At 36.6% G+C, this 13,438-nt stretch overlaps 1 protein-coding gene across 1 annotated transcript in view; it reads right to left on the bottom strand.

The window, feature by feature from the left end:
- The window catches only part of LOC116437535 (guanine nucleotide-binding protein G(q) subunit alpha-like), a 118,946-nt gene that overhangs the window by 19,585 nt on the left and 85,923 nt on the right, over positions 1-13,438 (bottom strand). The window contains exons 4-5 of the mRNA XM_032095256.1: positions 4,688-4,816; positions 3,577-3,706 (exon numbers count right to left, since the gene is read on the bottom strand). Of these exons, the coding sequence (XP_031951147.1) occupies positions 3,577-3,706; positions 4,688-4,816 (259 nt within the window). The remainder of the gene's footprint in view (positions 1-3,576; positions 3,707-4,687; positions 4,817-13,438) is intronic.

Here is a 13,438-nt window from a genome sequence, read left to right as displayed (position 1 = left end):
ACACTCATGATGACTTACATCTAAAAATACTTCATGCTGTCCAATGCCTCTGTTGCTTTGCAGCCTCTGAAAACATTCATTTTCGATAGTTTAAAAAATTTCTAATTTTCACTTAGCCTATTCATTCATTCATTTAGCTGAACTGAGGAAATTGTATTGTGTCTTTCTGGTTCTGCTCTGAGAACACTAGAAAAACAAAGACATACATATAACCACCACAGAGCTATACAAACTATATGAAATTTTATATAGCTTAAGACTTTTAGTGCACTAATAAAGATGTACAACCTTCGATAAACACTGATCTCTATTTTGCTGTTTCTAAATACTTAACTAGCTGTATAAAGATAATGAAACCCTCTTTTTTATGGAACTTTATTTTACAGATATACTTCTACGTCTCTAGTTCTTCCGTAACTGCAAGTGATTACTAGTTCTCTTACAAAGCTGGAACTCATTTTTCTAATTATTGCACTGAGACTCTGAGATTTTACATGTTGAAAGGAGCTACCTCTAACAGACATTCAAATGCAGAATATCCTGGAAATCTAGAAAAAAAATTCCTTTTTTTAATCTAGAAAAAAAATACTTTATTTAAAAAAGTAAGTTGATTTTAAACATGGAAAAAGTTCTTAACTGTGCTGTTTGATAAAACTGCCAATTTCTCCAAATTTGCTGGCATAATTCAGAGCCAGAGCGTGACCTACAAGGCACAATATGATGATTCCTTCTTTTTTTATCTCGCTTCTAATCCTATTGGAGTTTCCTGAAAAACTGAAAAGGTCAAACATACAAGGCACAATATGATGATTCCTTCTTTTTTTATCTCGCTTCTAATCCTATTGGAGTTTCCTGAAAAACTGAAAAGGTCAAACATCTAATAATTTAATTTATAACATGTTCTCCTTTGTCACATCACATCAGACTGATGAAATATTTACTTAATTTACCGTACTATTAATGTAATTAGTATATTATGTCCTCTGGTTCAAATTCTGTCCTCCTTTTCAACAATGAAACTAGACAGACTTTCTATTTTATTAAGGGCAGAATTGGGAACAGTTAGCTCTCTCTCCTTTGTGTATGTTGGAAGAAAGAAGCATTTCATGACTGTACCTCAACTGAAATTTTTGCAGGGTGTGTTAAAATATACCATCCTTACTGACTCTTCCCATTTTGTATTTATGCACCAAAATCAAGTTATGCGCAATCTAGACACACACGTAAAACAGAGATGCCATTGGGTCTGAGTATCGCCTGTTAGAGAAATCACAGCTAAAATACAGTTGGACAGCCAGGCGTGCTTATCTTCAGGACTGAAGCTCCCTACTCTTCAGATATTTGTCATGGGAGTGCAATTTCATGGATGTGTCGTTTAGAAGTCATCCTGCAATGTCTCTGAATAACAGGCAGCCTGAACTCTTGTCTTATTTTCTATGTGGGTCCCCTTACACAGGAGTTATATTCCTCAGAACTTTGAATTCATAACTCCTTCAAGGGCATGAAAATAGAAAGAGTCCCCAGCTCCACCTCACTTATATCCAGTGCGAGACACTAACAAAGCCTCCCAACTAAGAGTAACCCCATCCAAATTGTAATCCAAATGCATTTCTCTTGAATAAGGTAAACAAGGAAAGAAATGGATTTACAGCTGACCATCCACGAGGCACTACATTTTGAAATAAAAATCACAAGTCTTCAGGGCTCTAAACCACTTACATAGTGAGGAAGGTCATCCAACCCTCCCCCCCAATAGAAATAGTACTTTTTAAAGATTTCTATTTACTCATGAAAATCATATTAATGAAAAACTGTATTAACTAAAAAGGATGACAAAAAAGATTAAACATTACAGTTTTCTTTGTAAAAATGTACTCAGGAAAAGAGACTTCAGGCAATATGCAGTGGACTAATTAGAAAAAGAAAGTAGGCCACCTTACAAAAATCATAGTTTAATCAGGCCATGAAAGCAATGAAAGGGAAAATAGCAGAACACTGTAAATTGTCAAGTCAGATATTTTAATTTCCGTATGAGGCACACAGACCAAAGAAGGATTAGATTCTATCCTAGTATCACACTGATGGCATACATAATAAGAAAGTAGAGCATTTGCACACACTCCCTTCACTTTGGTGCTAAAATTTCAATACTGTTCCACAATTTAAAGCTAAGTGTGAAAAGTATCTCTTGGCTGGTTACCAACGTCTTTGAATTAAATCACTGTCTTCCCTCTTGAGGTTGTCACACGTTAGTGAAGAACAAAAATATCTTTGTGGGCTAAATTTCTTAATTCAAGGTGTCAACAAACACATTTAAATCCATATTTCTGCCACACCCACATTCAGACAAACTATGCTTTGCTTTATGTGGAATAAATAAACACATTAATTAATATTAATTCTGGGACTGCAGTGTTTAGAAATACAGGGGAGAGAAAAAGAAGGGAAGAAGGCAGTGTCCTGGCATACCAACAAAACCTAGAAAGACAGGCTACAGGTTTACTGAAAGCCAAAACTTAAGCTGCCCAGATTGGTACTCAGCTCTGTGACTGACTGGATCCTTTCCAGCGTTAGAGTAACACAGGCCTAAGTGTGCTGGAAAGCCTATTAGGCTATGTACGTTATGACTTGAAAACAAAAACTGGTCTGAATTAAAGTCATGAATATATTTCAAACTAAAAGTCAAAAATGTTCAAAGTTTTCCTCTGTTGTTAAAAAGAAACATAAATAATTCAGTAGCAAGGTGTAAAAACCACCTGCAAGAAGGTTTTGACCTCCATGAAGCTTATTTTGGATAGACAGAATAGTATTTGGAAACTATCATAAATAATTTTTCTCTATGCAATTTCCAATACATTTTGCTTTGATTTGTATAATTGAAATGCTAAGTATCTGTGTGTTGACTTTGTGGCTACAAAAGAATAATGCAAACAGAAAAAGATAGAACCTTGAATCAAGCCAAGTCTGACAATTTCTCTTTTTTAACTACACGTGCCTAGCTTCCAAATTTACAGGAGATGAACTTAGTGCAGGCTACATCATAATTTCTGGAAGTTCAGCTTTGAATGACACAGATGATTATACATAAAAACATAGAAAAAATTGTCCTTAGTCTGCGTTCGAAGTAATGGATAGTGTGCTTTCCACCCTCAGCCCACTCACTTGCTTACTTCTTACTTTCTCACAAAAAACTACAGTATACACCTTGGGCTTTAAGTCAAAAGAATGGAGTTTACTACTTCAGGGTCTGTTCCTTAGGAATCTATACATTTTGTTTTCATTTACACCACCTATTATTGTGCCTCTGCTCATAACAGTAATTATGCAAACATTTCTCTCCATTCAACCATATTCCTCCTCAACACAAAACAGAGACTTCTTTGAATCCTTCATGGAGCGGGGCAGCATTGCCCTACTTGAAGATTGAACCCTTCCTCCCCTTTGATCCCTAAAGTGCTTCTCACTCCACTGGGTGCCAGTTGTGCATGACTGATTGTAGATGCATTTAGAAAACACCTGGGACTGGACTGGTAAAACTTTTTTTTGAAGTCGTGGGTTTTGTTGGCAATTGCTTACCTCATTATCTGACTCCACAAGCACTTGATCATATTCACTAAGAGCTACTAGGAACATGATGGATGTGACATTTTCAAAGCAATGTATCCATTTTCTTCTTTCTGATCGCTGGCCTCCTACATCCACCATTCTGCAAAATTAACAACCACATCAACTCCATGAACACATTAACAGATAAACACCCAATCACACACACCATGTCAAAATTCATGGGTTTAGTTAAAAACGTAGTTGGTTCGTTTTTCTTAATGTTTTTTTTCCCACTGATATTTAATAGAATCTGCTGCAAGGAGACAGTTCATCATGTTTGCTTTAAGCCTGATTTGTTTTCTGTATTTGAACTGTTGTGAGTCTCAAACCCCTCAGAGTTATGAGATATAAAGGTCTCATGAGCAATGAGCTGGCAATGTATGCCCTGTGTATTCAGCAAAACAGATGTGAACAAAACAGATGGTGGACCGCTTTTTCCCCCCCCAAATTAACAGAATCAAAATCCACAACTTGTTAAAGCTGCCCCATTTTAAGCAGACAAATAGAATATGTGTCTACTGAAGTTTTTGGTAGCCAAAATCAAAACTCAAGTTTGCTTGCAGTGTATTCCTAACGTAATCTCATGTCTCCGTGTAAACACAGGTGTCTAACTTGTAATTACAATTCCATAGTTATTTTTTAAACAACTGTACTTGCACTAAAGTAGGTTGATTCCTCTCTTAAAGGAAAGTAATTTCTCTATAAAATCAACTACAGAAATGGTAACCTTTTATTCCATAATTTACATGAATGATAAGGACATATATGGTTGTATTTTCAGATTATTACTCACAGTGAAACTTTGATATATATTATTGAAAAGATGAATTGCAGATTTCTATCAGTAAAAACTATTCTCAGAAATAACAAACCTAATTGCCTTTGATCCTTCTGACATCTCTAACATGAGTTCCTTAATATATGTGGACAATTACATGAAGATAAATTGACGAAGCTCAAATTTTAGAAATAGAGTAATTGCTTTTTATGCACTTAAAACCAATATCCTAAAAGTGGCATTACCAATGCAAAAGGAAACAAAAGAAACAAAGCAAGTGGGTGCTAAAACTTTATTTCCTACCTGAAAATGACGCTTTGTAAGTCAAATGGATATTCAATGATTCCTGTTGTTGGGACTCGAACTCTGAGCACATCCTGCTGGGTTGGCAGATAGGTGGAATCTGCTATGCGGTCCAAGTCATTAAGATAGCTATAAACAGGGAGAAACAACAGGAATGCTAGACAGTGACACTATCATCCCACTGAGGAAAAGAGAAAGGAAAACTAGGGAAGGAAATGGGCTGTGGGGTAGGGAGAAATACAACAGAAAAAAAAAAAAAAAAGCATTATCGGCAGAAAAGAGGGCACAAAATATAAAAATGTATTCCATCCCCACTTATGTAGCTGCAAGCTAATTCTACAAGAAAAATAGCATAATTATTATGGGGTTTTTTTCTCATACAACTTTGCTCGGCTTTCTTTCACATATGTAAATTCACTGAAGTTGTCAATTACATAATTCTAGGAAATTTAGAGACATAGTATTATACAAAGTGTGAGAAATATACAATTGCTTTGAGTATGTAACATATTTCTTGATATTCATTCTGTAGTGCCTACATATACACACCTGGATAAGCTAACATAAACCTTCCAAAGAAGAATGGGCTACTATAGAATAGACCATTCATTACCAGTTATAAAATGACAGGAGGATAAAGAGCACTGTTTTGAGACTAAATTAAAAAAGGAAAACCCCAACCACTGACAATTAAAACATTCTCCAGATCTTTTTATCAGAAGGCAGCACAAATTATTAGTGGGATCTCTGGCATCTGAAGTCCTGCATTCACACTGAAACTTCTAATTAGGTTGATAAGTCCGCAGTACATGAAACACATTCCAGCTGGCTAGCAAATAAGCCAAAAATACTGTAAAAATGCTTGTAAAGGTTCAGTAACTACAACATAAAACTACTCTGCTTATTGGCAAATGGTGAGTTTCAACCATAAAGCACCAGTGTACTGAAGGTTTTAACCAGCTGTCACAAGTGGGTGGACATCTAGCAGAAAGACTGCTGCAGGAAACGAAGTTCTTTGACATTTGGCTAGTTCACAGCAGAAAAATGACCTACAGCTAGCCACTAGATAAATTATCCTAAGGACTCCCTCATTCACTCTCGGGGATGAGAACAATGGTCTTTGTAATTTATTACATGATGATGAACTGTCACCAATTTCTGAACATGCTCTTTTCCCTGTAGTAATTAGTGAAGGCACTGTTTTTAAATAAAGCCACACAAGAAATAATCAGACTTCTTCTAGATGTTCTGAATTACTTTTAGTAAAACAGTGAGAAGTTATGCTGAACAATGACAGAAACAAGGAAGTTTAAATTCTACCTTACAGTAATAATACAGAAGAATTACTTTGTTAGCTTTGGGGAGGCGCCAAATTATTATTGGCTCAATTATAAAATTTTATTATCGAATTTCATTCACTGTGCCTTTATTAATGGAGTATCAATCCAATAGCAAATACCAATGTGAGAAAGTTATATATATAATATATATATATTTTTATATATATATTTATATATATGTATAATGAACAATAGATCTCAAATAAGCCAGAAGGTACGACTGTGAAAATATTTTCTGAGAATGCTGATTAGTTTCTGGCAGTGATAAAAAGGCTCGAGAGTCTGAGCACTGGATCTGCCCTCAGAATTTTTTTACACAAAAAGCAGCAGGAACAAGCTCACCACCAATTTGTTGGTGGAAAAGGAAAAAAAACGATGTAACTGAATGAAATGCATAACCATCAATGTAAGAAGTGACAGACCCTGAACTAGATTCTTATTCCCTCCCACCCACAGAAGAATTTGTTTTATTTTGTGATGAAATTTTGGAAGGATGTAAAGAAGCATTGCCAGTCATTATGTGCTGCAGTGGTATTCATACGAGCAAGAGAATTTTAACTGAATAAATTGGCAGGTGGCCCATTTACACAGTTGTCTTGCTGCATTCGTTTGCCAGCTTTAGCTGTAGTCTCCAAGGTGAGCCTGGTTACTGCACCTCTGCACAGTGGACATGTTACTAATGTATCTGGTAATGCACATCTGGCTGGTTTTAGAAAGGTGATAAAGCAAAGGGATAGATACTGTTTGATTGTTACATCTCATTTGTGTTTCAAGAAATCAATAAACAAGCAGGTGAGGTTTCGTGGGGTTTTTCTGTCCTAAATTTCAGAAACATTACTTTATCCTTAAAAATACTTACCTTTTCCTCATCCTCATTCTTTATGCTCAAGTTCTGCTCACTCAGTAACTAAACTCAGGTCAGTACCTTTTCATTCATTTCACCCATAGCCCCTTAAAAAAGTCTACACAGTCCACAAAAGAGTCCTTACGTATCCTTATGGAGTATTACTTCATTCCCCAGATTTCTTCACTTAGCAGATTAAAGAGAGTTGGGCTCTCTAAGAACTGTCCTGACTTACACATTCAAACCCATAATCAAGGAATTAGTGTCAAAACCAGGAGGAGTATCTCACAGAAAATCAGAAGGATGCACTAAATCCCCTAAAAAGAAAACCTTTGTGACAGTCAGAATCTACAGGCTAACAAAAGCCATTTAGAAAATACCCTGCTTTTTTTTGTTGTTTTCCAATAATATTTAGCCCCTACCACTTTTTCTTCTAACTTAAAATAATAAAACTTAATGAAGGAATATATTATTGTATCAATTTATTTAAATGAAAATATCCCAGTTATTTGTTGCACAATTTAAAGTCTTTTATTATTGCTATTTTAATGCTGTGAGTATACAGCAGTCAATGAAATTCTTCTTAGATAGAAAAGAAACAGTTTTGATTTTGATTTGTGTTTTTTCTGTTTGGTTTCTTTTTCTGTTTTTTGGGGGGTTCTTTATATTCTATTTTAACATAGACACTTCTGCTGAAACATTACTTGTGCTGGAACTCAGATTTAAATCAAGTTTTGCACTGTTGTTCTGAAGCAAAGGAACAGGTATTTTCTGCCACTGACAGTTCTACAGCCAGTTACACCTCCTGTTACCCTATGAAGATATGTAACTTCATGTTCTGCTATCAAGTTCAGGGGGATTAAACATTTTTCTGAAAATCAAACGTAAAGTTTTGCCAGCAGCAGCAACACAAAGTTGCCTTCAAGATATTTGAAAATCACTAAAGATGGGGTGAGTTTCCTTTAAAATTTACATAACCTCTAAAATAAAGTAAGAATTTCAAAAAACTCTATTTTCTTTAAGCAAGAACTCCCATCATTGGAATTGACATCAGGGCCTTTCCATTTTATGCACTCTTTGATATCATTGTCTGAAGACTTTTGATCTGTTGCACAAATTAAATGTCTCTTTTCAGTTAGGTGCCATCTTCCTAAAATAGCAGTGGGAGCAAATCAACACACATAAGCTCAATACATTATCATAACTTTTGTATTAATTGCAAAACACTACACCTCTACATCCATGGTACTACAAAGACAAAACCAAAGACATTTTCTCCTTATGAAGCACAAGAATGGATTTTTGCATTGCAATAGAAGGGGTGGGGTGATAGTCTGATTATTTTGAACAACTGGTTCCTGAGCTGAGTCACTATTTCAAAATGCTGAGGGAATATGTAAGTGAATACAGGTCACTACATAAAAAGAAAAGATAACTAGAATACAATTAATATTTAAAGACATACCAGCAGCACACACATTTTTCACATACTACTACTCTAACTGTTCCTGTAACACTGAAAATTTATTATTTGGCTTATGACAGTTAATTTACTGTCACAATGAAGACTTATACTTTCAAATCTTCCTCGTACCAAAAGAATTGGCTATTTAACATTTTTTTTTAACCCTCATGAAAGCTGGAGTTCAAACAAATTCCCTCATCATCAGAGAAGTGCAGCATTGCATGCATAAGCTTCAAACATTCTACAGCTTATTAAACAAGTAATTTATTTATTTTTAAATTACTTCATTAGGCAACAACCTTAAATTAAAACACCAAAAGTGCCACCTAATGTCAGTTGTCTTCTGCTTTCAACTGTGTTGGTTCCAGACCACCCTAGCTGCTGCTATGCCCATCCCCAGCTGCCAGTTCTTTCACTTGTGCAATGGCTTGACAACAGATTTCCATCAAAATTATTTGGAATGGTGGAGAAACACTACTGAACTTGTTTTGATTAAGGTTTATTTGATGGATATGTCCTGGGATGTGGCAAGTCCATAAACTCCAGCAGGGTGGAGTTACTTCCTCCACTGGCTTATCTGCAACCAGAAGAGAAGTTGCGAAGCCAAGGCTACGTGAAATGTGTTGGGTTTCAGCAAACGGATGAGAAGTAAATGAAGATTCTGATGGGCTTTTTAATGTATCTGCTTACTAATAAACTGATTCACTGTGGTTCTAAAGCACTTAGCTAATGCAGCCCTGAAATACTGACAACTACACTGCTCCCATGGGCAAAAAAAATCCTACCTACAAACAAAAAACTTTAAGCACAGTGTGTTTTAGAGTAGATGCCCAATTTGAAATGAATTAACGAATACTGCAATCAGTCTTAGCCATGCACCTAACTCTTCAATGTATACTACAACTGGCTATACATGTATTCTTACAAACAAACCACAAGACTTGAAGTAACCACAAGCTTCCACAAAAGGAGAGTTGCCAATAATTGCCCAGACCAGGTATTTTCTCAGTTGATTAGCTTCAAATTTTAACGTCATAATAACAATATGGGTATTGGAAATACCCTGGAAGCCATCTTGAGAGCTAGTCCAACAGTGAGTAATCACCAGCATTACCACAGGAAATTCAGTTGTACAGGTAGTAGCAACTGTGCAAGACATTTAGCTCTCAGGTACACGGTACTCAGAGCTCATTTTCACCACCTACTAAGAAATCTTGTTTTGATGAGTCACACTTTAGCTATGTGGCCTCTCACCCAAACAGTACCTACTCAGCCAAGTATTCTACAAAGGAAAGAAAATGGGAAAATACATGGTTCTGAGTAAATTTATAACACAGACCAAGTTTCAAAAGTTAATTATATCTGTAATTAGTTTTAATAAAAATGAATTTTAGTGGCTGCTGAGGTAATTTTCCAGGGGGTTACTATAGTGACAGGCAGAAGGTGCATTACTGAGGCAAAGAGGATGTAATGAGCTGCTGGCAGTGGCCCTCCCTTGATGTCAGGAGAAGCTGCCAGCATCTAGCAACATGCCTGTGATCTGCAGGCTGACTAGAAGCAGAGGAAGCCTTTTGTTTCCCAGTCAGCACCAGGAGTGAAGTAATTACTTCTAAGGCACTTTTTATTACCTATGACAAGGTCCAAGCCTGCAGCCAGCTTCAGGGAAGCTGCCAGGCTAGGGGCGTTCACAATGCCCTTGAAAAAAAGCACATGTCCAAGGTACTGTCTGTCCACATTTCCAAATAAACAGCAGGAATGGGATTATGGGAGTCGACTGATTGGCTCTATACTTTCCTATATGTATTTCCCATATAGAAATCAAGCAAGGTAGTGAGACTACTAAGCTTAATAAGCAGAGCAGAATTGTTTCAACCAGTAAAGTTCTTTAAGAAATGAGTATGACTCCAGCCACCATGAACAGGTAGCTCAACACTGAGCCTTAATTTCCTAGGGCTACATCACCTAATTAAGACAGACATAAAAACTTACTTGAATTTACTTTCAGAAATTAAGGTACTGGAGCACCTTCAACATGGGGCAGACACTTCAAACAACCACCCTCCTCCAGCTATGAGCTACTACTTACTAGCATCTTCAAGGCCAGATTTTTCCAAGTAATCGGGTCATAAAGGTGCATTTTCTAAGGAATAAATCCACAGGAGAATTTCTGTAACTTTAAACTATGTTCAGCGTATAGCCTAATTGATCAGGTGCAGGTAGTAAGGCACGGGCAGACAAAGGCAGAAAGGGTACAGCCTTCAATCCATCTCTAACATAATTTCCCTTTCTGAGGTTAAAAGTGAGACTGGTCTGCTCATCAGTACTGTCTAATAACTTTTTCTAAAGTCAGCAGGCAAAACTGCTGTAAAAAGATGCTGAATTAATACTCACTACCACACTGTTAAACCCTGCGCTTGGAAGGAGTCTGACTGAGACACACGGTGAGCGCAAGTCCCTGGAGAGCACAATGCCTCTGAAATGCACTGCTGAGGAGAAAGGATCTGACTGGCACCACACCAAAAACACTCTGTTATAAATCTCTAAATAAAACCAAACGTGTTGAGATAGAAGTAATTATTGACGCTGATAGAAAGGTCAGTATAAAACCAGTAAAGATGATTTGTTACCACCCAGCCAGCCAACATATCCATATGGGAAGAATGCGAGTACAGGGAAGAGGGAAGGGACAAACCTCAAGAAATTATACAGACTCTGTCGTTTAACATAAAAGCTTGTTGAGTGATTTCTGTGTAACCACAGCTATAAAAGCAAGCCTTACCAGCAACATTTCATATGCAAATGCTTTCACTGCATTCAGTGACACGACACATTTTGGTATGATAGTAACCATAAACATTTACATATTTTCAACCTCAAAGTTTTGAGGTTTAATGCAAAATAAAGTCTTTTCCTCAAAATTAAGACAGTTCATGGCTATGACTCTCTCCAAATGCTCTGTTTCATACACAGACAATGGCAGTGCAAGGGAAAACAGAAACCTAACCAAAGTCTGTGACTAAGGATAATGAGGCAATAATAAGATTTGATGTATCTCTGTCCTTTGCAGCCTAGCCTGGAGTGGGGTAGGGCTATACTCCATACTATTGTTTGGATTTGGTGTGTTTTTGGAGTGGGGCTGTTTAGCCTGTTCAGCAAAACTTTGAGCTGGTTGATGAGACCACTCTCCTAAAAAAACCCTAGCACTAATTTTGACCATGTGCTGAAAAACAAAAGCCTTGCTTTTTTTGCATCTTTGAGAAACCATACAACTGGCTTTTCTTTCAACAGTACACAAGCAAAATGGTAAAGCTGCTGTAGCACGATTTTTCCTGCCTCACAGAGCTGCCAGAATAATTGACACAAGTGTCCTCTATGCTAACAGGCAGCAGTCCAGTAAATTGAATCAATTTTCAGTGTACAAAACTAAATGTAAACAAGTACTGGCTGTGTTCTCAGAATTTCTGTAGAGGTTTGTGTTTCTAAGACTCTACACCACTGGTGAAGAGTCAATTGAGGTTGAAGCAAATTACCAGTTTCCAGAACTATCTCATCTTAATCTGAAGTAAACACAAAAAAACTAAGATTGAAGTGAGGTAGGAAGAAGTCTGCACAGCGTTGTTTCTGTCCATATTCCACCGAAATCCTACGTAGCTGTCTTCCTCAATTTCCTACACCACTAAAAGCCAACCTTAGCAAAGGCTAAAAAAGACAAGTCACCAAATAAAAAAATGCTCATGCAAATTTTTCTTTTTAGGAAATGTGGTGTAAAAATTATAGAGTCATTAAGAACATGTTCGGTGTTGCATGAAAAAAGGGTCCTGAAACAAATACATACTGCATACTTCTTTACATAGTCCCACTTCCCTTTCTAAATTTTCCTGCATATTCTGCAGTTTTTCTATGGGAAGCAGTACTTTGGTATGCATGTCCCATCTTTCTTCAGACAATGATTTTATTTTTGGGATTATACCTAAGGTATAAAATAGGATTTGCATGGTTCTGCTGGTAGCACTTGATCTCTGAATTTCAGACTTCCGTTTTTATTTGCTGTTTCTACCTTACTCTAAACCTTGTGTTGTGTAAACTGTGAATACATAAAAGCAGAATCTATGATTTTGCAACACAAATTGACCTCAAGTATAGCTTTAGGACCAGCAGGTACATTTTTACAAATGAAGGTAAGCAAGAACTAATGAACAGTTTATTAAATAATAATGTAATTATGCATCTTTGAAATTACGACTATATGGTTTTCTCACTGCAACCTAATGGCTGTTACACAGATATCCCATAGATAGTTATTCAGAATTTGCTATCAGTTCAGCTGCATAGCAGGTCCCAATTTTGGACAGTATTACTCCTGAAAGACCCACCATGCTCTGAGAGTGTGCTACACCTTTATGAAATAAAAGAATGATTGCTAAAGGCAATGCCAAGAAATGGAGTAAACTGCCTTAGTAAAAACTTAGATTCATACACTGATCTTTCCCCCTGTGTACTCCAGAGCACACTGTATTTAACACATGCTAGATCCACTGAAATTTAGCTGCTTCAGAAGAGTAACGCAGATGCAAAATGTTATCTTTAGCTGACAGATACAAATGAATTGTTTAGCTGAAGTTTTGAAAATATTTCAAACTCAAATGGAATAGTGTCATACAGAAATTACTAGATGACCAAAGCCTTACAACTCCTGCAGCAGTTTCACAAAAGGTGTACTTTACTGAGCAGACAATCACTAGGTTTCATCTCTTTCCTTCCTGTTAAAAATCAGTGATATGCTTCCAGATTCACACCCTTGAGCTCTTATTACATAGTAAAATTCAGGAATCTGCATTTCTATGCTAGCTGTCCAACTATCTCATGTCACAGTATTTGCAAAACTGTGCAACTGCAGGAACTGAGCTGTTAAAGGTGACAGCAAGGCAGAAACAAAAGCTTGAAAGACTATACATGTATGAGAATGCCATGGGCATGTACGACTAATAAGGCAGCGCATTATATAATAACAAAATGCACTACAGATATATGACATAACTAACACACTTATGGGAAAATTATATTTAATTATCTGAAGTGTTAGAAAACATAGCCATGGAAGG

The sequence above is a fragment of the Corvus moneduloides genome, chromosome Z, assembly GCF_009650955.1.
Source record: "Corvus moneduloides isolate bCorMon1 chromosome Z, bCorMon1.pri, whole genome shotgun sequence".
Taxonomy (NCBI): Eukaryota; Metazoa; Chordata; class Aves; order Passeriformes; family Corvidae; genus Corvus; species Corvus moneduloides.
This window is presented reverse-complemented; position numbering and strand designations above follow the sequence as displayed.